We start from the raw sequence: 27,666 nt of genomic DNA, 5'->3' as shown, positions 1-27,666 counted from the left end.
TTATGTCCTTTTTATGTTTGTTTGTTCATTCATTCATTCATTCATTTTAAGTGTGTTTTTCCAGGACGCATCTGCTCCAAGTCAAGTAGTTGTCTCAATCTAGTTGTGGGGGGTGCAGCTCACAGTGGCCCGTGTGGGGATCGAACCCACAACCTTGTTGTTAAGAGTATTGTGCTCTAACCAACTGAGCTAACTGGCCGCCCCTGTTATGTCCTTTTTAATGTTCCTCTTTTATTTTTTGTGCTTTGATCCTTTTTACAGCAAAATGGCCTTACTAATTGGCTAACTAGATATGCAGTGAAAATGTTTGCAGTAAAAATGCGCATGACTTTTGTTGGGATGTGAAAATACCAGATGCAGATGTGCTGTAGAAGAAAGATCACATTCGTGTTTCCAAGAAAAAAAGAAAAAATGCTCGTGACAAAGATCCTAAGGTGAAGATACTAGACATGAACAAAATCAATGACCAAGAAGTTACGTAGAAGCAACAGAGGGGGTTTTTGTGGAAATGATGCAGTCACGAAAGGAGAAACATTTACATGACCTTCAAGATCTTCCTTGTTTTTTTGGCCACTCAGCCCAGACATAACCATTGATTATACTTTATTGCTTTTAGAATATTCCCTGTGGTTCATAACCCTAATTCAAAGCTGTGCCACCCCATCCCAACCCCCGAGTGTACAGAGAAGAGGGGCTGGGGTGGGGTGTGGCAGTGTGCCCTGGCCTAGGGCTTGGTCCAGCTCAGCCACGCACTGATCTGGTGACCTTGGGTGAGTTCCCCACTTCTGTGGTCTCAGTTCTCTATGCACAGACACGTGAAGATTAGATTGCATCATCTCTTAGGTCTTATAGCTCGAAGTGCCATTCAGCTGGCACGTGCAAAGTCGTAGACTGGGGGAAAGAAGTGCCTACGTGCCCACTTCCTGCCCATAGTACAGCAGCTCTCTGTTTCTGTAGCCTCCTTCCCACTAGAAAGGGCCAGTCCCAAAGCTTCAGCTTACTCGTTTTGCGTTCTAGTTGCTGTTACAATGCAAAAAAAAAAAAAAAAGAAAAGAAAAGAAAGAAGGAAAAAAGAAAAAAGAAAGAAAAGAAAAATAAAAAAAGAAAGAAATCAAGCTTCATACTTTTTTGTTCAATGGAATTTAAAGAATCTTACAATCTGGAGGAAAAATAGACCCATTTTGCCTGAACATGAGGAAAAAAGGTGTATGATGTCCAAAATTAAAAATGCTATGAAGATAGAGAGAAAAGAGCGATTTGTTCCAGCTTCCAGAGAGCGGAGAACTAGGAGGACAGCTTTTGGGGCTGCAGTGCCGGGCAGATGAACATGGAATGAGCATTACAGGCAGAGGGGCCGAGGGAAGATGCCTAGAAAGTAGGAATTGTGTTTGGAGAGTAGAGCCTGAGTAACAGGAGACTAGAAATGATGGCTGAGGCATTGAAAGCCAGGCTAAAACAAAACTTACCCTTTATATTTTAGACAATGGGGAACTATTGAAAAAAGCTTTTCTTTTTTCTTTTTGTTTATTTGGAAAGAGAGTGAACTGTTTAGCACTGTGGATGAGGGTCTCTCGCGTGGCAGGAAGCAGCCGGCCAATACGGTATTGCAATAATTAAGAGAGGAAGTGAGAGCCTAGCTTAAGGGGGGGAGGGGGAGCGAAAAGGAAGGGAGGGGTTGAGAGACCACGTGGGAGTAGCAATGACAGGTCTTGGTAACTCAGAGAAGGGGGATGAGGGATGAGGCAGAGGGAGAAAGTTAAAGACAACTCTAGTTAAGTTCCCATCCACTGAAATGGGGAACATAGAAAGAGAAGCAGATTTAAAAGGTACAAGTCTTGTTTCGGAGACGCTGGGTTTGAAATACCGATAGGCTACTCCTGTCCATAAACAGTTGTAAAGGCTGATGTCAAGGTCAGGAAGGACGTCAAGGACAGCTGTAGACTTGAGAGTCATATACATATAGGTACCGTGTTTCCCCGAAAATCAGACCGGGTCTCGTATTAATTTTTGCTTCAAAAGACGCATTAGGGCTTATGTTCAGGGGATGTCATCCTGAAAATTCATGCTAGGGCTTATTTTCCGGTTAGGTCTTATTTTTGGGGACACAAGGGAGGCTACTGATGAGAGCAAGAGAACAAAGCTGGGGCAGGCCTACCCTCAAGGGAGTGGCAGAAGAAGGTATGTCTTTGAAGAGGACTAAGAAGTTAGAAGGAGAACCAGGCTAGTAGGAGATCGTGACAATTAAATGTGGATATCATTTTATAAGAAGGAAGGAGTGGTTGAGAGTCTCCTATGAATCACAGGGGTTGGGAGCTTAAGTGTGAGAGGGACCCATTGGATTTAGCCATTAACACACCACGGGAGACCTTTGTAAAAGCATAAAATGGGTGGGACGAGAAAGCAGAGGTAAGGTGGAGACTGCCTTTTCAAGATGTTTCACAATGAATGGAGAGAGATGGGATGATGTATAGGGAAACCCACTGGAGGAAAAGATGGTTCATCAGAGATAGTTCTACGCCTGAGATCTTAGAGGTGAATATCCTGGTCAATTCAGAGACTCATAGGTGACAAGCCTTCAAGGAATCTGAAGTCAAGTGGAGGTGAAGGTCCTAGAAACTGGAGAAGTAAAAGAACTGGAAGGGCAGGGATTGGAGAGTAATGCATTCAGCTTAGGACTAAGGTAGGAATTTAAGTCATGAAGAAGACGGAGCAGGGTCTGCCATTTGCGGGTAACAGGGATGGAAGAGAAGAGGCTTGTATGACTATGTGATTTTAGTGCTGTTCCTTAGGTAATGTCTGGTTTCAAAAGCATTGAGTTAACAGTTTTTAATGACTTGGTTAAGAAGTTGGCACGTCTCCTCTGTGATGACACACAATTTTAAATTACATTCATATTTATTTCATGTTTTATAGTTCTGTGACTATGGTAACTCTGGAAAGTTCTACCGTGTTTATTACATGAACTAATGATAATATAGGCAAAACACCTTGCCCAAGAGTCTGGCAGCAAATAATAGATGCTCAATAATTGATTAATTTCCTTTTGTCTGTGGCTTACTTTTCCCTTGTCGAAAAACTTCAATGGAGTAACCAATACAAAGTCAGGATCAAGGGCTGGAGAGAAAGAAAACAGTCCCTTATTTTCTTCCCTTTGTGGCATTTCTGGGGACAGGAAGGAGAATAAAATCACCTAGGAAAAAAGAGTAGGGTTTGGAGGAGAGTGGAATTGGGATGTCCTTCCTTCCAGCAGTTTTTGATCTGTTGGTAGCATAACATCAACCCTGGACAGGTGAGCTTAACCGTCATTCTCCTGACTCCAGGTGCTATAAACCTTAAATGGAATCCGAGAGCAAAGTGCCATCGGGCTGCGGAAAGCATTTTGTAGGATGAGTCAGTGTTACTCAGCTATAACCAAGCCAGTCAGCCAACCAAGGTGTCAGATGGTGCATTGCAAACGCTTTCTGAGCTGTTTGTTTAGACACAGGTTTTCTTCAAAGCTCCCAAAGTTATCACTGTCATCTCTAAAAATGGAAAACAAGCCCACCTATGACTCTGGCAATGAGACTTTTGATGAAAATGTGGCCCAGATGATGTACTCCTTCTCTGCAGAGAGATCTCTAAAAAGGCAGACTCCATCCCTAGATGAGTGCTCTCGACCCTTCTCTATTAGCCGTCGCCAACCCTTTCAGCCTCATGTTGGCGGACAGGCTGCTGGGAGGGGCCGAGGGCCTCACGTTGCTTTATATTTTCTTTATTGGTTCATGAAACCATAGGACCCTTTCCAGCTCTTTGATTGTTATCGTTGAGTTGTTTGACTTGCAGGCTGTCTGGGAGGTGAGATTGGTTTTTAATCCTTTCGTAGCTATTTAGCTGCGTCCTTTGGTGAAAACCTGTCAGCGGCCTTTTCATGTTGGGTTACTCACTGCCATTAACCATGGCCAAAATGAAACTGCAGATGCTGCAGAAGGAGTGTCCGGACGATAAAACTCTCCAAACTGGTTTTTTACCTACAGAGCAAGCCTTGAGGGGGGCCACTCCTGAAGACATTTCCCATTTCCCTGACAGAGGAGACGTCTCTGAAGAAGGAATCCTAGCTCAGAGGCTAGGACTAGAAAGGGCCTGGGGAAATGACCTGATTCAACCCGAGGGGTTTGAGTGAAATGAAAGACTAAACCATGCAGGGGAAAAGTGTTATCTGTTCTCTCTTAAAACACCTCTAATGACAGAAATTCTCCACTAGCCAACATTTCCCGAGGGTCTACCTGAAGGCAGGCTGGCCCTTACATGTATTATTTTCATCTGATCGACACGACATTCCTATGAGGTATGTCTTGTGTATCGTTTCTACTTTAAAGATGAGGAAACGGAAGCTGAGAGAGGTGAATGAGTAGCTTATACAGGGAAGTGGTTGGTCTTCATGCATCCGTTCATCCATATATTCATCAATCAGCAGATTGCCTGCACTGGCAGTTGTTCTGTGATTGCCTCCACAGAACTTAGTATTGGGAAGAGAGTCAATAAACAAGCGTAAATATGTAATGCTTCAGGTGGTGATAATGGCTAAGAAGAAAAGTAGAGCCAGGATTTTTGTAATCCAATGACTTTCCCCCCTTATTTTCAACCAACATCTCTCCTTTCACTGTTCTGAAGCAGCCCCATGCAGATTCAAATGATTAGATAACTTGCAATCATAAAAGCGTATTTGAAGACCATTAAGTCCCTCCCTGTAAGCTCTTGGTTGAGACCCATGGTTACCATACTTACAGCTCAATATCCATGTAAAAAAAAAAAAAATTGAGGGACAAGTGCCTTAGGGGTCCTGGCTGTTTAGGGGACCCTCCTTAATCCCCATTCACATTCACAGCAACCAAAGTTGATTCAGAACATTAGAATGCTTTCTGATATAATTCTGGTTTGACATCTGAAGGGAGAGCAAAGTTTTCTACAGAAGACCCACGACTTCAGCTGCATCTTGACAAAGCAGAAAGGACCTGGATTCTGGTTCTGACTTCGGCACTTATTGACTCTGTTTCCTTGGGCAAGTGATATGACCTCTCTGAACCTATTTCTTCATCTGTAAAATTAAGGTTAGGACTATCTATTCCATCTCACAGACTTATGGTAAAGGTGACATGAGGCTACATTAACATCTCTGTGAACTAGAAAGTGCTGTCATCACTATTAATCCATGGGCAATCCATCAATTCTCTAATGGACGATAGGGACAGCTTTGCAGAACAACACTGCTCTAGTTCGTCTGAATTCTATTCAACGCAAAGTCAGTCGATGTTGATTAAACTCTTAGGTATAATGATGGAAATAATAACATGCTAGGTTTTTTCATGTGTAATGAGCCACTTACAAACCTCTAACAACAGAGATTTATTATGTCTCACAATGGAGAAATAACTGGAATCGCTGGCCTCTAAGCGATTCCTAAAATTTCTAAGATGGCCTCTCTCCACGTGGTCCTTCTTCCTTGAGGAGGCCTGATGATCTCAGAGCAGGAAGAGGGGGCAAGAATGGAGGCCGCCAACATCTCAGGAGTCACAGGTCTACATCCTTTCGGTCAAAGCCAGTCACAAGACCAATGCAGATGGAGAGAAGGAACACAGAGTCCACTTCCAGACAGGAGAGATTGCAGCCACGTGGCAGAAGCATCCAGATTAGGAGGAACTGTTGTGGCTGTGTTGGCAAATGACCTACCATAAACACTTTGTCTAGGAGGTGTCATTCTATTTTTAAATTACCCATTTATAAAACTATTTTAAAATTATTTCAAACTTAAAGTAGCCAGACAGTATAAAGAACTCCCATACCCCATTTACCCATAATCCCCGATTGTGGTAAAATATAAATTTTACCACATTTGCTCCTTTGCCCACTCTGAGGAACTAAGTACTAATTATTGTTAGTCGTTTTCCGAATCTTTAAGCTCTCCAGTATGTTTTTCTCCCAAACAAGGTCTGATGTGTTTTTTCCAACACCACCAAGCAATTCTCCTTTTCAGTGGACACTGAAAATTTATGCTACAATTTCTCAATTCTGACACTATCGAGCTGTGGATAGCCTCAGCTCCCACAGACTAAGGGCTCAGTCCCACAAGACTTCAGACAATCCAAGTTCAGGTTCTTACCTGTGCTTTTGACTGACTGGCTATAAACCAGAGGTTCCCATGACCCCTTCCTCGGGCTTGATTATTTGCTAGAGCAGATCACAGAACTCAGGAAAGCAGTTTGCTTAATAGATCATTGGTTTATTACAAAGGATATTAATGGATATAAATGAACAGCCAGATGAAGAGATACATAGGGGTTGGTCTTGAAGGGTCACAAACATAGGAGCTTCTGTTCCCAGTGTTTGGGATGTGTCACCCTCTGGGCACGGGGATGCATTCTGGTTCACCAGCCCAGAAGCTCTCCAAACTCCATCCCTTTGTTTTTATGGAGGTTTCATTACACAGGCACTATTGATTAAATCATTGGTCTTTGGTGCTTTAAGTCAATCTCCAGCCCCTCACCTCTCCCCCACTTCGTGGAGGTTGGGAGTGGGGCTGAAAGTTCCAACCCTCTAATTACAGGGTTGGTTCTCCTGGCAACCACCCCCCATCCTTAGGGGCTTTCCAAAAGTCATCTCATTAACATAAACTCTGGTGTAGTTGAAAGGGGCTTGTTATGAATAACAAGACACCTTTATCCCTGTTACCCCTTAGGAAATTCCAAGGCTTTTAGGAACTCTGTGCCAGAAACAGAATGGAGACCAAATATTTATTATATAACCATCACAACATCACACAAGCACACTGTCCTGCATAACCTCCATCAAGAAACCAACCTTGGCACATCACTACTGACCCATTTATAGATGCTATTCAAATTTCACCAACTGTACCAACAATGTCAGTTTTCCCTTTTTGGTCCAAGATCCTATTCAGGAACACATATTGTCTTTAGTTGTCACGTCTTTTCAGACTCTGGAATAGCTTGTCAGTCTGTCCCTGGCTTTTCGTTACCTGGACAGGCCTTCTGCATTCTGGAGGACCCTAAACTTGGGTCCATCTGGTGTTTGCTCATGTCCAGACTCAGGCAATGCATTCTAGACAGAAACAGCTGTCAAGAGATGGCGCTGTGTTCCTCTCTGCCTCACACCCAACAAAAGACGTGAGGTGTCCCACCTTTGGTCATGTTAACTGTGATTTACAACCTCTCTGCAAAGCACAACTTAAATCACCACTCACTTCTGTGTAACATGCCTCCCTTGTAACATTATCTTCTTGGATCTCTGGTGTTTCAGAGCAAGAGCTTTCAAGATCAGAATCTAGCGTAATGACTTGGCGTACTCCAAGTTGCCTGACTGATAATTAACAGAAGCATAATACTCAGCTGATCCAGATGGACACAAACCGGGCTCTCTGGACAACGTGAAAATCCCACAGTCGAGCATTGGGGCAGGTGCAGAAAGAATAGGACATAAGCAATAAGAACAGAATGCACTGTGTGAGTTGTGCAATGGGCTATCGGGCAGAGCTATAAAGGTTTCTGCAATATACAAGCCTCACTTTCAGAAATAGGAGAAAAGCTTGACAACGAACATGAAGAAAAAAAATGAAGTATTGAGCAGAAAAAAACAGGAAAAGCTAGAAAACATGTTATCTTGCGCTCAGGGTTTCAAAGGTTATCTTATAAAGATCAAGGTGGGAGTGTCTTCAGATCTGCAAGATTTTATTCAGTATTTAAATCTTCACTTCCTTGTTGCTCCAGGAAATAGTCACAAAATGAGAAAACTAGTGTTCCTATGTTATATCTCATGACTTGGTTTTCCTAACCATGTGCTGCTAACAGGAATAATAGTCTGTCACCAGGCCGTGAATGCCAGTCAGCTTTTGAGAAAATTAATTATAAACCGACTGACGACGGAGGCCTTAGAAAGGGACTCAGCTGTGCCCAGTGTTAAGCCTCCTCTTGGTGCCTGAAAGAACCACAGCGCCTTATCAAGGGCGTTCCTAGCTGTGTGCACGTGCACACGGGTATTTTTACTCCAGGCAATAAAAACAGCTGGTTACTTCAGCCTCATGTGAGCATTTCTTTTAAAGTGGCTTTTGGCCTCAAATTGGAAAATAACATCTTTAGAACAAAGAAAACAACGTTTGTACCTTTCTCTTTGAACTTAAAATATTAACCACTACTTTCTATGGTCATTAACTGGGCCAACTTCACTGGAAATGCTACGTATAGGAAAAGCTTATAAAGCAGAAACGCCACTGCATAAACTATTCTTTATTTCTCCTCCTCACCTGCCCCTCTCTCCCCTCCCTGGAGAGTAAGGCATCTAATAAATTCGATCTGCAGCATTTCTTGCACTGACCTCAGTTAGTGTTGGGAGGAGCCCTTGCTTTGAATTAGTTCCAAGTGACGTGTCATTAGACAAGCCCAGCTGGAGGGAGTCCACAGGACACTCCAACGTTGCCTCATCTCCAGAGAATCTAGCAGCTGCCAGAAGCCTGTTTCTCATCTTTCAATGCCCTCCAGTATTTCCTGGTAACTTGTACCCTTAAGTCACCTGTGCACAAGTTATTGCTCCAATCTGAAGGCATTATTAAGATTCCTAACTTATTTATTGATAACTTTCAAACTCTACTGTCAAAAATCTGAGTGCTCAGAATAAAGACATGCTATGTACTTCGTGTCACATTTTTCAGAGGCAGTCTGCTTTCCCCCAGCCTTCCAAATAGTACCTAGAAGATACTCCAGTGGGGGTTTTTATTTTCAGTTGAGGGATAAGTTTTAGGAAAGAATATTTTTTCAGGTGAGTCTATGAAAGCACCCTGAGAGAAAATCAGAAAACAGCAATACTGTCCAAAGCGACTCAAGAACAAATACAAATTATCTTAGACTATAAATTATTAAGCACAAAACATAAACAATGTATTGCAACTTTATTAGATTTTTCTATTTTCCTGGCTATTTGGACTCCACCACGGCTTGTCACCTCTGACCCGCACATCTTCGAGGTGTCACAATACATACCATGAAATCTAATTCGGTGGCACAAGAACAGTCAACCTGTCAACACAGAGCAATCATTAACATCAAAACAGACGTGTCCTTTACTGTTTTTATAATAATTCAATCACCCATGTAAAGATGTTGAATTTTATGTGAGGATTCTTTGCTGCTACTGTGCAAGTTATTATTCAACAAAAGTCTGCCAGACGAGGCTTAATTAATGACAGATACCAGCTGATGATACCATTTTGCTGGTAAGTCAAAACTCTGCCTTAAATTTAGAACAAGAAAGGTAGCAAGTCTATGAACACTATTTTCTCTTGTGGGTCTCTATTCTCATACTTCCACACATACTCCCTCCTCAGTGTGTCCCATCAGCCATTCATCTAATACCCGAGTATGACCCCATGGGTACTCTCTGGGTAGAGTGGTATTTAGGGTTTTGCTCAGTGCCGGGGAAGGGGATAGATGGTGCATGAATGGACAAAATGACAAAAGAAGGGCAAAAAGGAAACGTGCCAAAACCTTCTCATTGCATAGAATGTTCTTTATGACATCTCTCAGGATGTAAAGAGAGCTTCGTATGAGAGGTCCATTCTGATGATTAAAGACTTGTATATGACTGAGTAAGGCAGTTTCTTGACCTATCCCCACCCGCTAATAAATTTTCCTAAGAATCGGTGAGACAACCAGGGAGGAAGCACACACATCCCTTTCCAAATGAGGGCAATATGACTCCTCCCAGAAGGGAATTTCACAGCTCCTGAAGCAGCAGCCTCTTGGTCAGCATCTGGGTAGTTACAGCCACACATTCTGGAACCCGTCCGGTTTCTTAAGTCTGATGTCTGAAGAGCACTGCAGTCCACGTCCACCTCCAGGAGGGGCAGCGGTTCCGGGGGCCACAGCGAGGGTTCTAGCCTTTGATAACAGCAATGGGTCTCAGCTTAATGGCCTTCTTGCTGATTCCAGCGTCATGGCAGGTGTTCACCACATCGGTCACGTTCTTATAGGACTCAGGAGCCTGCAGGGAGGGAAACAGTATAAAGTTTCTTTAAAAAGGAAGCTTTGAATGCATTAAACTTCACTTATAATTAAAGAAATGCACATGAAAACAATACTGAGACTCCCCCCCATCAAATAAGCAAAGATTAAAAAGATGATTAAGTTCAGTGTTGGTACGAGGGTAGTGAGATAAACACTCTCAACTTGTTTTATATTTTTTCTGCATTTCTCCAAATTTTCCCAAAGAACATGTATCACTCGTATAACTAAGAAAAGCAGAAAACATCAATGAATAGAACATATACACCAATACCCAACTGAAAGGAAATGCACCAAACTATCCTGTTAGAGGTAATTATCCTTGGATGGCGGAGTTATTGGCAATTTTGATTTTCTTTCTTTACATATTTCTGCAGTTGTCAAAATTCCTGGAATGAACATGTATGACCTTCACAGTAAGTGAAAGTTATTAAATTCATATATACCTATATTTAACACTGTATGTGTGTACGTGTGTATGTATATACACACTCAAATTTGTCTCTGTGAATTTCAAGCAAGACCTGCCCCCTTCCTTCCCCCTCTAACCCTAACCCCCACTCACCATCTTGCCACCATTAGAATGAATTTCATCACACACACCCTTTATCCCCATTCATGTCAACAAGGAAGCTTAGGCCTCCCAGACTAAACCCATACAGCTCTGCACACACCCTTCTCTGGCCCATCTCTCATTCTCTTCTGATCTCAGACTTGTCCACTGTGGCCTATGAAACTCCTTCCACTAAGTCAAGTGCAAAATCCTTCCACTAAGTCAAGTGCAAAATCCTCTCCCTCTTCCCATCTTCTCTGAACATTCCCTTCATCTTCTTGTTCTTGCTGAAACATTGATCTCCTCTGAAGATGTTACTTCTGCCTCCAACTTTCTGAAATGATACCTGTTTTCTCTCCTAAACTGGGGTCAAGCCCTTAGGCTCAGAAGTGGGACAGGTCACCTTGCTCTTGACGGCTCTTCCCAGACCATTCTCCCTCCTTCCTCCCTAAACACCCCATTTTTGAACCTCGCATTCATCATTTAAACCACCTACCACCTCTTCTTGTTGCAATTATCTGCTCGAATCTGCATCACTCCCCATCATCACGGGAAGATTTCTAGTTCCTGCCTCACTGTCACTCCCTCCTGCTATAATAATTCTGACTGATTTCAGTGTCCAGGGAGAGGGTCCTTTCAGTACCTTGGCTTCTTGGATTTCTGCTCCTTTAACACTTTCCTCAGCCACTTACTCCTGGGGTCATCAGCCCAGAACTTGTCATTACCAAGGCCGGTTTCCAGCTCACGCCCCCTCATGTTATCTCCCTAATCCTTTAAAGCGCCACGAGACCTACTCCCGTTGCAACACCCTCAACAACCTGGCCTCTTTCGCTATGCTGTACTGGCAACCCTGGTTAAGAGATAACCCTACCCCAGCACCTATTTCATGTCTGCACCTCCACATCTGAAGGTAGCTGTCAACACCCAACCACTGAGTTTAGCTCAGCTGGGCCCTTGTGCTACCCTGGCAATTCCCCAGACTCTCACCAGGCCGATTACCCTGCCCCTCTCTTAGATGACTGTTTCATACCTTCTCCTGCATCCTCACTCTCAGTTGCTACTTCTTACTACACTGAACCTCCACGGACTCGCACCATATCTTTCCTGGCTATCTGCATTTGTACGTTCTCTCCTTTTAATAAGGATGAATTATCCGAGCTCCTAGCAAAGACCAACCCCATCTACTTGTATACCAGATCCCATCTCCTCTCATCTATGAAAGGACACTGATCCTGTAATTCCCCTCTTTTCTGCATCATCAATTTCTCTTCTAGAGTCTTCCCATCAGTATACATATTAGTCAGTCATGTTACTCTTCTGCTCAGATTTCTCCAATGTCTTCCCATCATCTCAGAATAAGAGCAAAAGTTCTCTGTAAAGGAAAAACCAAGGACCCACACAATGTGGAACCCCCCACCTCTCTGACCTCGTGTCTCTTGCTTGTGCTTGTCACAGCGCCCTCCTTGTTGTTTCGTGAACATCCAAGCATAATCTTGCCTGAGGGTTTTCGCACCTGTTCTCTCTGCTTGGAAAGCTTAGCCCTAGATACCCTCACTCCCTTCAGCTCTTCACTCAGATATCACCTTACTACGCCCTACGTAAAACTGTACCCACTCCCAATCTCTCCCTAACCCCTCCCCGTTTTCACTTTGTAGCACTTAATCATCTAACACACCAGACATTTCACTATTTGGTAAGTTTCACAAGAAGGGATTTAAGCTAGTTTTGTTCACTGTAGTCTCTCTGGCACCTACCCTGTTTCCCTGAAAATAAGACCTAGCGGGACCATCAGCTCTAATGCGTCTTTTGGAGCAAAAATTAACATAAGACCCGATCTTATATTATAGTAAAATAAGACCGGGTCTTATGTTAATTTTTGCTCCAAAAGACGCATTAGACTGATGGTCCGGCTAGGTCTTATTTTCGGGGAAATATGGTAGAACAGTACCCAACTATAGCAAATGTTTAATACGTATTAGCTGAATGAGTGAATGAAAAAATACTGTAAAACACGCAAGTAAAAATTATATGAATGTCAACAGTGGTTATTTTTGATTGGTGGAATCCTAGATGTTTTGTTTTTTTCTCTATATTTTCCAAAACCTCTTAATTAAACATGTGTTTGTTCTAAAAATTAGGGAAAATTAATAGTTATTAAAAAACAAGGGTGTGTCACACTCTTTGACGCAGTAATTCTACTTTGGGATTTCACTCTAATGATTAAAACATCTGGAAAAAGGCTTCATGCATGAAGACACTCATTATAACTAAACCTATAGTATCAAAAATTTGGAAGCTACCTAAATGTCCAATCTGGGCAGAAACTTAGGGTATTTAGTTGGCAGAATATTCGGCAACCATTAAAAGTGACACAAACAATTTATAATGTACTAAATAAAAAAAGGACTATAAATGTTTTTACACTACGATTATAACTTGTTTTAAAAAAGCATTTAGAAAGAAAAAGGCAATAAGTATCCTACAAAAGGAGGTAATGGTTGTGTTAGGGCACTGAGTTCCTGGATGACTAGTTTTCTTTTCTCTTAAACTTTTAAAAAAATTTAAGTTGCTTCTAATTTAAATATGTACATATGTACACATACATATATAAAATTTACACAAACTTTTTGCTCCCTTGTGAATCAAACAAAACCGTTTCCCCAAACATTTTCCCAGTCTTTTCAATTTTGCTTTCAAATTTAAATGTTCAGTGTACAGCTGTGCAAAAGAAAGGTTAAAATGAGTCAGCTCAAACTATTTCTAAAGCTTAACATGCAGACAGAGACTACACATGAAAGGTAAAGATCATTCTTTACCTTGGCTTGTAATTACTCCAAACGAGAAAAGACAATAATCAACTGTACTTGAGGTTATTTAAAAAAACAAAAAACAAACAAAGTTTCTGTTAGCGATACCAAAAACTGCTGCCTCTGTGCACTGGCATAAATCATAAACAGTTTTATACTGAATATTTATGAAAATCTTGCTTACCTCTTCCATAACCAGTTTGGGTGAGGCAACACGGATTGCAATCCCCATATCTGCCAATTTGTCTAAGACATCCTGGAAATCCAAATTACGTCGAGATTTTGCTCGGGACAATGCACGGCCCTAGATTGGGAGAGGAACGAATTTCACTTCATAAATTCTGAGCTACAGTTTATATTCAACCCCAGCAATTATTCAAATCTTTAGGATTATATGCCTTCTCCTTGACTTCTTTTTAAACTGAAAAAGGAGTTAAAAGACAATCTTTTTCTATTGTCTTTTTCTATTGTATTATTATGTGCCTTGTGTTAGGAGCCTCATCATATCCTTTTAGAAAACAAATTTCCATCTATACAAAGCACTTAGTATTTAAAGGTTTAGTATTTATTTCTAATTACTATTAGTTATCAATTCAGTATAAATATATTAATTTTAAATTGTAAACAGCATGTCTGTCATCAGATAAACTTTGTACTGCTTGTAAGTTTCTCAACCTTAGCACTACTGACATTTGGACCAGATACTTCTTGTTGTGGGGACTGTCTCGTACTGTGGAGGACGTTTAGCTGCATCCTTGGCCTCTACCCTCTAGATGCCAGTAGCCAAACTCCCTGACTCCACTGTGACAATCAAAAATGTCTCGACATTGCTCATATGTGTGTGTGTGTGTAATGTCACACTGGTTTTGATCACTGGGTTAAAATTCGTATTTGGGAGGCAGCTGGAAATGAGAAGGGATCAAACCATATCCCCCAAATCTTGAGTGGACCCATTTAGTAAGGAACAAATCATGCAAATGAGTAGGTCTGGTGAATCGTTGAGCTAAGCTATGACGTCAATTTGCATCAGTTGAAGTTCTATCAGTTATGCTTGTGTGACAATTCCTTAGCCTGGGTATTGTGGACCTGCAGCAATGAGAAACAGTCTCTGGCCTGACAACGACCCCCGAAGGTACAGATACTAGATGACCGTCGCTGGTTCACAGCGCTGTATGTATTAGGGGAATCAATTCAGGTAGAAGACCAGACAGACCCAAACCTCAACTTTAGTGCTGAATCAAGTACATTTACCTGTCAAAATGCAAAACCATGGATAAACTGAACAAAGCACTTCTAAGTCAGCTTCTGTTTTCCTTACCGCTCCATGGCAGGTGGTTCCAAAGGTCTCAGTCATGCCCTGCTCAGTGCCAGTAAGAACGTAACTGCAGGTTCCCATGGTGCCACCAATGAGCACTGGTTGTCCAGTGAGCTGAGGATGCACACAAATCAAACATGTTAAAATTTAGAAAAGCACGAGTTTTTAGGCCTGGGATTTAAATCTCCTCTTGCATTGGAGGATTGTGGGAAAAACCTGAGCCTCTAAATGCTTTCCTCTTACAACTATATTAAGAGATTATTTTGCTTCTTTGATAATTGAGAGTCAGGAAAGAGGAAGGGAATGAAAATGTGAGGACCAGAAAGCAGCAAAAGAAAGACTGAATGTAAGAACAAACCAAAATTCAAGTGTGTAGGGAATTATTGGGAATAACCATCCTGAGTGAGGAACCTGCCCTCTCCAGGCTTCAGTTTCCTCATCTGTGAAATGGGAGTAGGTTAAGAGCCTTTTTAATTCTATCACAGCCGGACACCAAAAGGATAAGAGGAATGAAACAGACTGAGTTGAATCTTAACGCTGTCATTCAAAGGCTTTAAAAAGATAATCTGAAATCATCCTCATGGAGTAAAATGTTCCCCATGCGGCACTTTTTAGACAGCACACTGCAAGCACAGAAGATGGGGAGAGCCACTGCTTCAGAAGACTGGAAGTCACTGTTTTCATGGATGACAGATTACTTCCTTTTCACAATTGCTGCTTTCCTGTTTAAATCCATCCATATTTAGAACTATGTGAATCATGCCCCCCACTGCGTAAAACCACAAGTGGCTGAGTACATACTTGGTAATCAACAGCAATGAGGGGGTGGTGAGGAGGGAAAGCTCGGGTGGACCCCTTCCGGTGGACTAACAGCGTCCTCTCCTTTCCGTCCACCACATGCTGCTCCACTTTGGCGATATTGTGAGAAACATCATAGATCACGTGGAGGTCCAGGTCATCAGGGGTTGTGTTGAAGACCTTGGCAAACGCCTGAGAGAAGAAGTTTACGTTTCAGCCAGCCAGAACCAGCTCTTCACAACTTGTCTTATTGATTTCAGGCAGTTTGTTACTGAAGGGAGTGAGGGATTTAACAGTTCAGAGCTAGAACTATTTATCTTCACATAAAGGACAAAAACTGCCTTTTAAACCACTGAGAAATTCCACTCCATCAATTCCAACTATGGCTGACAAGCTGCCTGGCTACTCTTGCTCCCACCCTTCAGAACTGCTTCTTCCTCAGCCTTCGGAATCCTAGTGGAAGGCCCGGCCCCCCTACCCTCTCGGCTCCAGGAAGATTCCGGAAATAATTCTGGCCTGTCTCCTTCCCTCATCCCCCACGTCTGACAGTCTGCTACCTAGTTTAAGCAGACCCAAAGTCTTGGACACTGCCAATCTTCTGAATATTACATAAACTTCTGAAACCCAATTCTACCCGCTTTGCTTTGACGACCCTGTTTCAAAGCACTGAACTTCACCACGAGGAAGAGCAGCGTCAGCTGTACCTGACGGGTTAGGAAGGTCATGGAAGAGCGGTTGACCCATGCGTAGTTCCCAGCGGCCGCCATGCCCTTCAGGTAGTCCTGACCTTCTGGGGACGCGATTCGAGCACAGGCCAGCTGCCGGTCATTGACGATAATCTTGTCTCTCTTCATAGCTTTTTCCATAGCAACCAGGGCATCTGGAATGAGACAGCAACAAGTCCAAACAAGCGAGCTTTCCCTTTATAATTCAGATTTCTTGCAGACAGGTAGGCTACATTCAAACTTAGTCTACAAAAAACCAAGTAAAATATAACTTTCCCTTTGAAGTGTTTCTGAGTTCAGCTATTTGCTTGGTCAAGACACATTTACTGAGAATTTTCTCAGAGCTGTGTGACACAACTATGTGGACTAGAGACATCATCTGCCATCCAGGAACTTTGAAGGGGAAGATGTGTATACACACAGCGACAGCATGGTTTAGTTATGCCTTTCCTGGCATGCGAATGAATAGGAACAGAAGTAGTAAAATACATTTTATTATCATCATGGTTTTTAAAAATCATTTTTCCGCGAGAGGGTAAAAGAGGAAGACACAAGTTGCTAGATCTGTAGGAAAATCAAATCCAAGACCAAGTGTCGAGACGTACTTAGCAGAAAGTTCACAAATACTAGTCAATGCTCCATATATTTGCTAGATGAAATATTCTAATGGGTCAGGCTGGCACAACTGATTAAATCCCCATAGGATGAAATGTACATACAAGGATGAATTATCATAATAATTTCCATGTGTCTCTGTAGCTTTTCACGCATTCATAAATCCTTTCACATCCTACTATTCATCCAAAGCGATCTTCCCACTATTTTCTGCTTTTGTTCATGCTGTCTTTTGGTCATGAATGTCCTTTGTGTAGGACTGCCCAAACTGCACACGTTACGCATCCATGAAGCCATCTCTGGAAGCCTGACATCTTTTCCCTAACCACTTCATTTAGTCTCTTCTGTATTTTATCCATCACCACCTTGTCTGTCTTTTTCTTTTTAATGAACATCACATCTCTTTCATGAGAAAATGTGATGGCAGAGTCCTTGCCTATTTCATCACTGAATCCACTGTAATACCCAATCTTGCAGTACAGGTATCTAAGACATATTTCCTGAATTAATGTCTACAACATAAACTGCAATTTCAGGTCTTTCCTGGTCAGACAGTAATAGCACTCTGTAAGAGTAAACCAAATAACTGGAGACAACATTTACTGAGTGCTTACTAAGTGCCAAGCACTGCTGTAAGTAAGTACTTTCCGCGTGCTGTTTCGTTTAATCTATGACAATACACTATGAAATTATTCTTCCCGTTTTATTCAGATGAGGAAATTAAGGCCCAGTAAAGTTAATTTGTTCAAAGTCACACTGCGAGTTAGAAGAACCAGCATAAAAACCTACACAGTATAGTTCCAGAGCTTTCTCTCTTAAATCTCTGTATGGTTCCCCATTAACTGTACATTTTAGCACCAAGCCAAAAATTAGGTCCAGAGCGTACCTGTGGCTACCTGGTGGCCCAAGCCTCTGCTTCCGCTGTGGATCATCACACACACCTGTCCTTTATGGTCAATGCCCATTTTCTTAGCAGCATAGTCATTGAAAATCTCGTCCACAACCTGGATTTCTGCATAGTGGTTACCTGCTCCCAGGGTCCCCAACTGCAAATATGAGAATGTCTGATAAAACAGCTTCTATTCCGGATTTCAAAAAATCCATTTAAAAAGCAAGCAGATAAAAAAACAACCAATGACAACAAAAAAATAACCACATAAATAGTATTTTATGTAAGAAAAAATTTTCTAAGCCTTAGAAATGCTTCACTCATTTAAAGCAATATTCCACACAACAAAAATAATAGAGAGCAGCTCTTGAAGTTTATTGTATCATCATCTGCTTGAGGTACATGTATTAAACGCTTCATAAACTCAAACTCAGATCATTAAATGGCTCACAGGACATTTTAACATCACTGAGAGAAGCGTTAAATTTTGGGATGAACTCTGGTGAATAATGACTCTTACACAAGGGCCAAGTTCAAATGATTTAAAACATCTGAGTTCACTGACACCGACCATTATCAATCATTGAAAGAATATATGCCTTAAGTAGAGCTAATAGATGATTTAGGGGAACCGGAGAATGGCAGTGCTCGAAGAGTGTTTTGAGGTTGCCTAGCTTTAACTCTCCCAATATTCAAACAAGAAAATGAGACGAGGATAGGTAAAAGAGACTTGCCCAAGGCCACAGTGATTTAATGGCAAAGCCATCAAAATTAGCGATAAATTTCAAACAGTTGGTATATTCTTGTCTCATGGACACCAGGAACTGACAAAGTGTCTTTTCACCTTAGACACCCGCAAACTTTCAGCCAAATCTTAGATTGTCAAAGTATGTAAATATGCAATTTTGGCATACATTTTAAGGCTTATAATCATATTCCATTTTTCTCCCATCCACTTCTAATTCATGATACCTTGTTTTATCTTATGAACATCTGCAAGCTCCGGATAGCTCTTTAAAAGAGTAAGAACGGAGCATAAACAAAAAAACTTGTGTTTCGCTGTACTGTGAAAAAGCCTGCAGATATATTTACTACATAGAAGACAGATCTTTTTTTCCTCCCCAAAAAACAAAATAGAAAGAAAATGCACACGTTGCCTCTCCAGCGTGAGTGTTACCTGAGGAAGGCCTCTTTTTTTAGCCCTCGCGGAGACCTTATTGGGGTCGGCTTGCAGCATCCTTCCGTACTCCTCACAATGCTCCTTATCTTCCGCCCAGGCATAGCCTTCTCGCAGGGACCAGTCCACACCCATCTCCAAGGCCTCTTCCAAGTCTCTGAGTGAGCAGTAAGATGCCAGTCATTTCACAGCCAAGGCAGAGCAAAACCTAAGGATGACCTCATCTCAAAGGGCACAGGAACTTCCTTCACTGACTATCGCCTGTGCATCAGGCATTGTGCCAGATACAAAGTTTACGCTCTCAGCAACTCTAGTCTTTGGAGAACAGCAGTTATACAAAGAATTGCAATGTAAATAGTAAATGCCATACCAGAGATGATTACAGTTCTTGACATTTATACAACCCCTTGTATTTTTCAATCTTATTTACATTCAATTTGCCTCTCTATCCTGAACTCTATAAGGTGGTGATTGAAGCAGCCAAAGAAAATTTATAACCATAATCAGATATCACTATCTACCATTAACTTTACCGCAGTTACCCGCCTTCATTAATAATTTATGAAAAATTACAGTCAGATAATAAAGCTATCTAACTGTCCTCAGGCGATACAGGTTAAATTTTAAGCTCTCATTCCTGCCTTCACAGAAGTACTATGTGGCTTTTTATTGCACCTGCATTTTGAAGCTGAGGTACACACACATTAAAGCCCTAGAAGGAAAAAGCTTTGATCTTCATGTAAGGTCCCAGCCCTCTTCCAAAACACTGCCAGGAGAGATTACAACATTCAGTGTTCCCTTCCCGCTACAGCCCATTTCAAATATTATTTACTAGGACAAATCCTATCGAAAATATTTGTAAAGGTGATTAGAATTTATTTATATGTTCTAGGTACGCTTTTCAAAGTGGGCGGGACCTCACGCTTAAAAACCAATTCATTATCACTTCCTGAAAAGAGACTAAACAATCCCCATCTCCTCAGTGTCCTCCATTGGCAATGAATAGGAGGGGCCTATTATTTCTCTCACTCTGTTTACTGGAAGCTCGTGCGCTTACTTGGCATTCATTGGGATGACACCTTTGGATCCCACCCCAACAGGAATGTGGTCAAACATAGCTTGGGCGAGTTGCTCCTTCACAGGCTGGACATCACTTTCATCTAAATTGGTTCTTAACAAGCGCACACCACAGTTGATGTCAAATCCGACGCCACCTACAAAAACAGAGAAAAATTAGTCAAGTATTAGCAAAACCAGGTATTGGGCATTGCTACCTGTGGTTTCCCACCATTAATTTATAATAGACAGCCATTGTTTTAAAGATAACTGTTTTACTGTAGCCAACAAAGTAGTTTTCTGGGGTGTCGAGGCTGATGCACCAAAACAGTTTAAAGTTAACGGACACACTAACGGTGCTTTGCGGGCCAGGCAGGCAGCAATGAACAACGGGAACATCTAGATAGAGATTAAAATGTGAGTTATGTGCATCTCTTTTTTTTCCTCAGTCACTCTTGTCGGGGTTTATGAATTCTATTTGCCTTTTTCAAGACCACCTTTTGGCTTTGTTGATCCTTTCTATTAGATATTGATTCGTTCATTTTGCTCTCAATTATTTCCATCTTTCTACCTTTTTTGGGGTTTTTAATTTGTTGTTCCTTCTCTAATTGTTTGAGATGGATGCTTAGATCACTGGTATTTTAACCTTTCTTCTTTTCTAATTTGTGCATATATTTCTATCCAAGTATGGCATTAACAGTAACCCACAATTTTTAGACATAAGTATTTTTATTAATTTTAACTTAGCTTGTATTTTCATGATCCCTGGGTTACTTTAATGCATACTGCTTAATTTATAAATATATATGAGGGTTTTTTTGGGTTTTTTTTGTAGTTAATGATTTCTAACCTTATTCCACTGTGGTAGGATAATATCCTCTGTATCAGTTGCTCTTAAGTGTGGTCCAGCGATCCTTCCAAGTCTATAGGACTAAATGTACAATAATACTAGGACTTTATTAGCCTTTTAAACTTATTCTCTCGAGTATAGTGACGTTTTCCAAATGCCACATGACATGTGATAACATGTTTGCTCCGGTGGGTAGTGAAACATGTACTTGTTTGTTGTTTTAAAAATGCCCGTTTTAATGTCTAGTAAGGTAAACATTGATAAGAGCCTTTGAAATCAACCCTCACAAAATTTTAAGGGTGTAAAGCGGTCTTGAATCCAAAAATTTTGAGAACTACAGCTCTATGATTTCAACGCTTTGAAATTTGAGAAGTGCTTTCTAGCTTAGAACATGGGCAATTCTGGTAAAGGTTCTGTGTGCACTTGAAAAACACGTGTATTCTGCAGTTCTTGGATGCACTGTAATGTGCGTATGCATAGAACCATGCACGTATGTTAGAGGTAAAGCTGTCAAGTGTGTTAACTGAACTGTTCACACCGTCTATATACCCTTCGACTGAACTCTGCTGTCACCTGAAGAGAAAAGCAGTGCTCTATGCTGGGCACAAGTATGTGCATTTGTCTTTTGCTCTGCATTGCAGCCTCATGCGTTCTTACTGCCTTCAGCGTCCTAGGCTTTCAAAAACAGATTTTTTTTTTTTTAATTTTATTCAGCCTGTCTTACTATTCTCAGCAGAGGATTAGTCTGAAACAACCCTGTTCACCATTGCCAGAGGCAGAACTCTCAACGTGTAATTTAAACTTTTTTTTCCCAGACTCTGAAAGCAAAGATATTATTTCTGATATGAAATATTTTCAGTGAAAGCACCCCACAGGTGAAAAGGTGTGTGCCACTGGACGTGAATGACGACGATGACAGTGAAAACAATCACTGAGTACCTCCTATGTGCCTAGCACTGTTCTAAGTGTCTTCCACAGCCTGCCTCATTTAATCCTCATGATAATGCTACCTGGCAATGTAACATTATTAGCTCCAATTTGCCCAAGAGGTAACCGGGACACAGAGAAGATAATAATTTGCCAGGGGAAGTGCTTCAATTTATTTTGTAGCCAATTCTGAATAATACCTGGCATATAATAAGAGCCTAAACAATTCCCAATAAATATAAGCTTTACTTGATATTTTAATAGATTCTGAGTGTCCACAATTAATTCCCTCAGTAAATGAGAGGAAGAAATGATAGGATGTGATGAGACTGAGAGATGCACACACAAGAAGCCATGCTCTATTTCCGAAAGGCTGACACACTGTGAGAAGCCAGACACTTGAAGCAGATGTGCAGTGACCTTACCTGGGGACACCACCGCTTCAGGGTCATTCATATCAAAGGCTGCCATATTCCCAATAGCAAACCCATAACCCGAATGGACATCAGGAAGCCCAATAGATCGCTGAAAGAGAATTAGAAAATGAAATACAGCTTGCCTGGTCGCCTGAGGGACCTGATATTGATTCTCAAATAAGCTGTGGGCTAAAGTCTTACCCAAGTCAAGATCTTAGTTTCATGAAATATTTATTCTCTGTTGGTGAAAATTAGGTGTGAAAACTCCTAATCATAAAGTTAATACAGTGGAGGAAAATCCTTCTTGTAAAGTCTGACCATTAACTAAGGAAAACTACAATAGAAAAGCCTCTTTATAACATGATACGGGGGACCACATACTAACTTTAATGTATTGTTACATTTTAAAGCCATTTAAAGATAGACACTGACAAATCGTGGTCATGTCAGGTTAAAAGGAGAGCAGTGTCTGACTTATATACGTCCTGAGTGTTTAAGCAATCACAGACAAATGTAGTGGCTTGCATGGTATGAATACTACATACTTCCTACATCTGGGGCCTAGAAAAGGATCCTGACCCGGGAGGAATGCAGAATAAACATGGTGAGGAAACCAGGAGACACCCAGACACTTCTGAGTTCCTCGTATGCATAAGTCATGTCTTTATTTCCCAAGTGCCCAGCATAGTAACTGGCATAAAGACTTCAAAAAATGTCTGTAGGATAGATTCATTTTAGCACTTGCCTCTCTAATGGTGGAATTTTAACCTTAGACTACAGTGGGGCCCACCCAGTTTTATCCCTATTATCGCCACTACCCACTTTTTCAATCACGTCCAGAGGACCTATACTGTCCTCTCTCCCTCTCCTCAGTCCCAATCCTTAGACTTGTTTCCATCCTCTTGAATGGGGCCACAGTGAAAACTACAAGGGTGGCACACCAACCCAGGAACAATGACATACAATGACAAAGAAACAGGAGCACATTAAAAACACCTTCAAAGGTTCTCTAACGCTTATAGATTCTAGCCAAAGGCAACCAGAACCTCTGATGTTATTTAGGCCCAATTATTTTGTAAGTCCCATGGTTCTTTCCAGATGCTCCAAGGTCACTGTCTACATGACATCACTATCATTTAAGCGTGGCCAGTCATCCAGTCAACAAACTTTTAGACTAAGAGAAAATATAAGCAGACTCACATGAACAATCCCAGGTAGGGCTGCCACATTGCCAATTTGTTTCATGGCAGGCAGGAAGCCACCAACACCTGAAGACAAAAAATCAGTATTAGAAACAAGGACACATTAGATTTTGAGTAAGCACATTCATACAATTCCAGATCGCGTGACATGGAGGGGAAGCGATTAGGACCACTGAAACAACGCATGAACGGATGGTTGAGATGGAGTGTGAAGGGAGCTTCCTCAAGGAGGCAACGCATGCACACAAAGGTAGTGAGAACAAGCAGACGCACGTGCTGTCAGTGTTCTGTACAAACCACAAGCAAGTTGCTTGTAAATGCTGTACTGGGAGATGTAAAACATAACTAGCGAGCGTCATGTTGTCAATATAAAAAAATGTATTCTTTCAATAGTTCATATTATTTACCAAAAAAGGTCCGCACTGGTTTTGTTCTAAGTGACAAAGAAGGGCAATGTGGAAGAGCTGGGAAAACACTGGACTGAGAAGGCACCGGGGGTTCTAGTCCCAGCTCTGTCACTTGGTTGCTAAGTCATTTTAGACAAGTCAGCATACCCTGGCGGGGAGGTGGGATGGGATGTAGTTTGCTGATCTACAAAACAAAAGGGCTAAAACTAGATTTCAGTTTCACTATCACCATTAGAGCTTATATATTTATGTCTACACGTGGCTGCAGTCCTGAAGACAGGTGTAACAGCCTTTCTTTTATAGATGGGATAACGGAAGCTCAGGGAGGCTAATCAGTATCCTGCTGAGAAGACTGACTTTGGAATCAGGCATCCCTGGGGCTGAAATCTGGCTCTGCCACCAAGAAGTTACGCAAATGACTGTTACTTAACCTTGACTCACACATCTGTAAAATGGAGACAGTATCTTCCTCTTAGAATTACTCTTAAGAACTACAGGAGGTTGCTCTTATTATCCAAGGTTAGCCTCAAAACCAACCAGGTCCACCCAGCTCCAGGTGTTTTCTACAAGGCCAGGTAGCTAACAATCACAAGTAAGTAAGTTTTTTGGTCTCATTTCAAGTCTTGGTCATTCTTGACAATATTTTAAAATAATAATTATCTGAATTCCCCCCTTTTTTTTCAGGCCACAGGGAAGACACTACTTACATTGCCACATGTAAAATTCTTATGTACTTACCACCACCTCGACAGGCATTCCTTAATTCCTCAAACATTAATTTTTCCAGAGCATCATTCACATAGAAAACTCCTTCAACCTGGTACCAAAGAAAAGGAAAAACTAGGTCAGAGCACATGTACATGATGTATAGGCACTGGACAGAATACAAATACTGTATGAGATACTCATTTTGCTTTACTCTTTATAAAACACTTTCACATTACCTTAAACATGCAGAAAATTTCCTATCAAAGACTACAAGATGTTCCCATCCTTAAATAGCGTACCCTTGAACAATACAAGGGTTAAAGGTGCTGACCCCCAGCCCCCATAGTAAAAAAATCCGAGTATAACTTTTGATTCCACCAAAACTTAAGTGTTAACAGCTTAACTGTTGACCGGAAGCCTTACTGATAATATGAACAGTCAATTATCACATATTTTGTATATTACATGTATTATATATTGTATTCTTATAAGTAAGCTAGAGAAAAGAAAATATTAAGAAAATCATAAGGAAAATACATTTATAGTATTTATTGAAAAAAATCCACTTATAAGTGGATCCATGCAGTTCAAACCCGTATTGTTCGAGGGTCAACTGTTACCTTAAAAATGTACTTTTAAGTGTTCACAAGTTGTTGTTTATTCTCCTACTCTCAAAGCCACATTGAAGAATTTAACAGGCAAAATATTTTTTTGTGTATATTATAAAATTAATGCCAAAAATATCTAAAATATCAATAGGTTTAAAAAAACAGATGAATCAAAATTTTAAATTCTGAACATAAAATGCAGTCATCTGACTTTAGTGTACCTTTTCTGTGCTTAAGACAGCAGCACATCACACTTTTTTGCATCCTATGCTGATTTACAATCTATACTTAGGTAAATAGTGAGTAAAAAAAAATTTAACATGTAGCTATGTAGCTGTGTGCTCAGTTCTATAATCTACATAATATTAAGGGATAAAGAAGTTTGACAATCGGGGCACACAAAAGGAAATGAAAGACACAACTATGCAACAACAAAGGCCCCAACATTTTAATCAGAGATCAAATGTCATGAAAGAACTGCCCAGTAATGGAGAACCAAAGATTTAACTTAATTGTCTGGACAAGTAAATTTCTTTAAAAAGAAAGACGACTTCTGCATTTTACCACTTTATAAATAACAAGACCAGTTGATGGAAAATGTATCCAGTGCAATTTCTAAAGGTCACATTTATTTCTTCTCCATTTACTGATGATACGTCAGGCACTGTCCTGGGCACAAGGGGAGACACGAAACAATACGCAAGATCTGCCTGAGGATCTCGTAGTCTAGGATGCAGCCCAGACAAGCAAATACTAAGAGTGCAGTGAGGCAAGTGCTGTCACAGAAGTAACCAGGCTACGGAAGAGTCTGATGAAGTGGCTCAGTCTAGGGAACTGGGGCAGGCTTCACAGGTTGCTCACGTTTTGTTCCGTTTGCTGAGCTGGCTCTTTAAAGACAAGAGACATCACTAGAACGACAGCACATTTAGGAGCTGAACACAAAGATGACATAAAGACAGGAGACGAATGTTTTTAGGGAACAAAGAGGAATTTTTAGTGGGTCTTAGGCAAGGAATGGAGATTATGTAAGAGCCAGGATAATTATTAGTGTGAAATTCATGATTCTCACAAGCATGGGAACATGACTGAAGCTTGGCATAGAGGTCACTAACTTTTTAAGAGCAATATATCAAGAGATCAGCTCCACCTTCTCAAGGGCCAGATGGTAGGAAATTGTAGAGTTAGACCAGAGCTGCCTCGCAAAATCGGACTTGCTCTGAGAATCAGCAGAAGCATGTGCATCAAAAGTTAAGTCAGAAATGCTGCAGACGAGTGTGTTACCGTCTCTTTATGATGATCATGGCACGATTTTTATTTTCTGCTTTTCATTCAGGGAACCAGATTATATGCACAGAAACCGGCCAAGTGGAAAACAGCAAAAAGAAGTCTCGTGACCATGGGCTTTTTCTCCCCTCCAGTGTCTAGCTCAGTGCTTTACTCATTGGGGACACTCAGTAAGTTTTGATGTTGAATAAAAGAGTAAGTGGCTATCAAGAATTTATACCAGGGCACAGGGTCAGAGCTTCAGTGCACGTGCATGGCCCTTGAAGGGATCTCACAAGCCAGTTGTGCACCCACACTGCACGAAGACATTCCTTATTTCTTTACTTTCACGGAAGATAACGTGCACAAGTGGTGATGAAGCCTGAGCGATGCAGGCAGCCAGGGCTTTCCGACTCTCGGGGATTGGCCGCCCAAGTCTCCATCAGGAAGACATCATCCTGTCAAAGGAAGCAGTGAACTGGACATCAAGTCCTGGTTGAACCTCTTATTACGTCCACAGAGGAGACTGTCACCGACTGTTCCTCGAGGTCCTTGTGCGAAGTGAATATTAAAAACAATTTGTGTGCCCTATGAGTTTTCTGGGCCGTCGCGAGGAACAACACCGTTTTATTAAAACCCAACACGGAGCAGTGAATTCTAAAAACATGGCTCAGCGAACCCAGGTCTGTAAAGGTCACTTAAACGAGCAGCATGACTCAGGAATGGGGTTCCGTCCCAGCAGCTCTACCCCGGACGGGTTGTGCCACGTGGCAAAGACCACTCATGGCTCCGAAGCTCAGCAACGTAACGCATCTTACCGTGCGTTTATGAGCCTTGTGTGAAAACGGTTTACAGACGCCAACTTCTTATTTACTTGGATTCCCTAGACATACGCCGCTTTGCCTGTCCCTTGAGATGGGGACCGCTCGAGGGGAGACGGGACCGGCACAGGCTAGGCAGTCCCCGAGGGCGGTGTGGGAGGAACTCTGCTGGGGCGACGGCGGCCCCGGAGCCCGCGAGGGGTCGGGAGGGCTGGCGGGAGGCCGGGCGGGTGGCGGGGAGGCGTCGCGCGCTCCCAGCCCCTGGGCCCCGCCACCGGCTCCTGCTCCCCGCCTCACCTGCATGTTGGGCACGAAGCCCTTCTTGATTCTCCAGGAGTTCTTATCGATCTTTTCCAAGAACTGCAGCTCATCGTTGTAGTTGCGACTCATGGCGGCGACCACGACAGCAACTCCCGCACCCCCTTTGAAAAGCAGCTGCCCCGCGCGGCCCTGTTCTCTCAGGCGCCACCTTCCGGAACCACC

General features: G+C 41.8%; 1 protein-coding gene across 1 annotated transcript; it reads right to left on the bottom strand.

Annotated features, from left to right (window-relative positions):
* Positions 1-8,918: 8,918 nt before the first annotated feature.
* On the bottom strand, positions 8,919-27,666 carry RTCB (RNA 2',3'-cyclic phosphate and 5'-OH ligase). The gene is made up of 12 exons (XM_019728426.3): positions 27,481-27,666; positions 24,522-24,600; positions 23,375-23,442; positions 22,184-22,283; positions 19,983-20,139; positions 18,926-19,082; positions 17,746-17,905; positions 16,224-16,399; positions 15,523-15,711; positions 14,725-14,835; positions 13,591-13,710; positions 8,919-10,026 (listed from the first exon to the last, which is right to left on the bottom strand). Exons 1-12 carry the CDS (start codon positions 27,571-27,573, stop codon positions 9,919-9,921), a joined length of 1,518 nt encoding a protein of 505 aa, XP_019583985.1. The 5' UTR covers positions 27,574-27,666; the 3' UTR covers positions 8,919-9,918.

This window comes from Rhinolophus sinicus, chromosome 1 (genome assembly GCF_057876585.1).
Source record: "Rhinolophus sinicus isolate RSI-liver-muscle chromosome 1, RSI-T2T, whole genome shotgun sequence".
Lineage (NCBI taxonomy): Eukaryota > Metazoa > Chordata > Mammalia > Chiroptera > Rhinolophidae > Rhinolophus > Rhinolophus sinicus.
The sequence above is the reverse complement of the archived record's forward strand: the minus strand, read 5'-3'. Positions and strand labels throughout refer to the sequence as shown.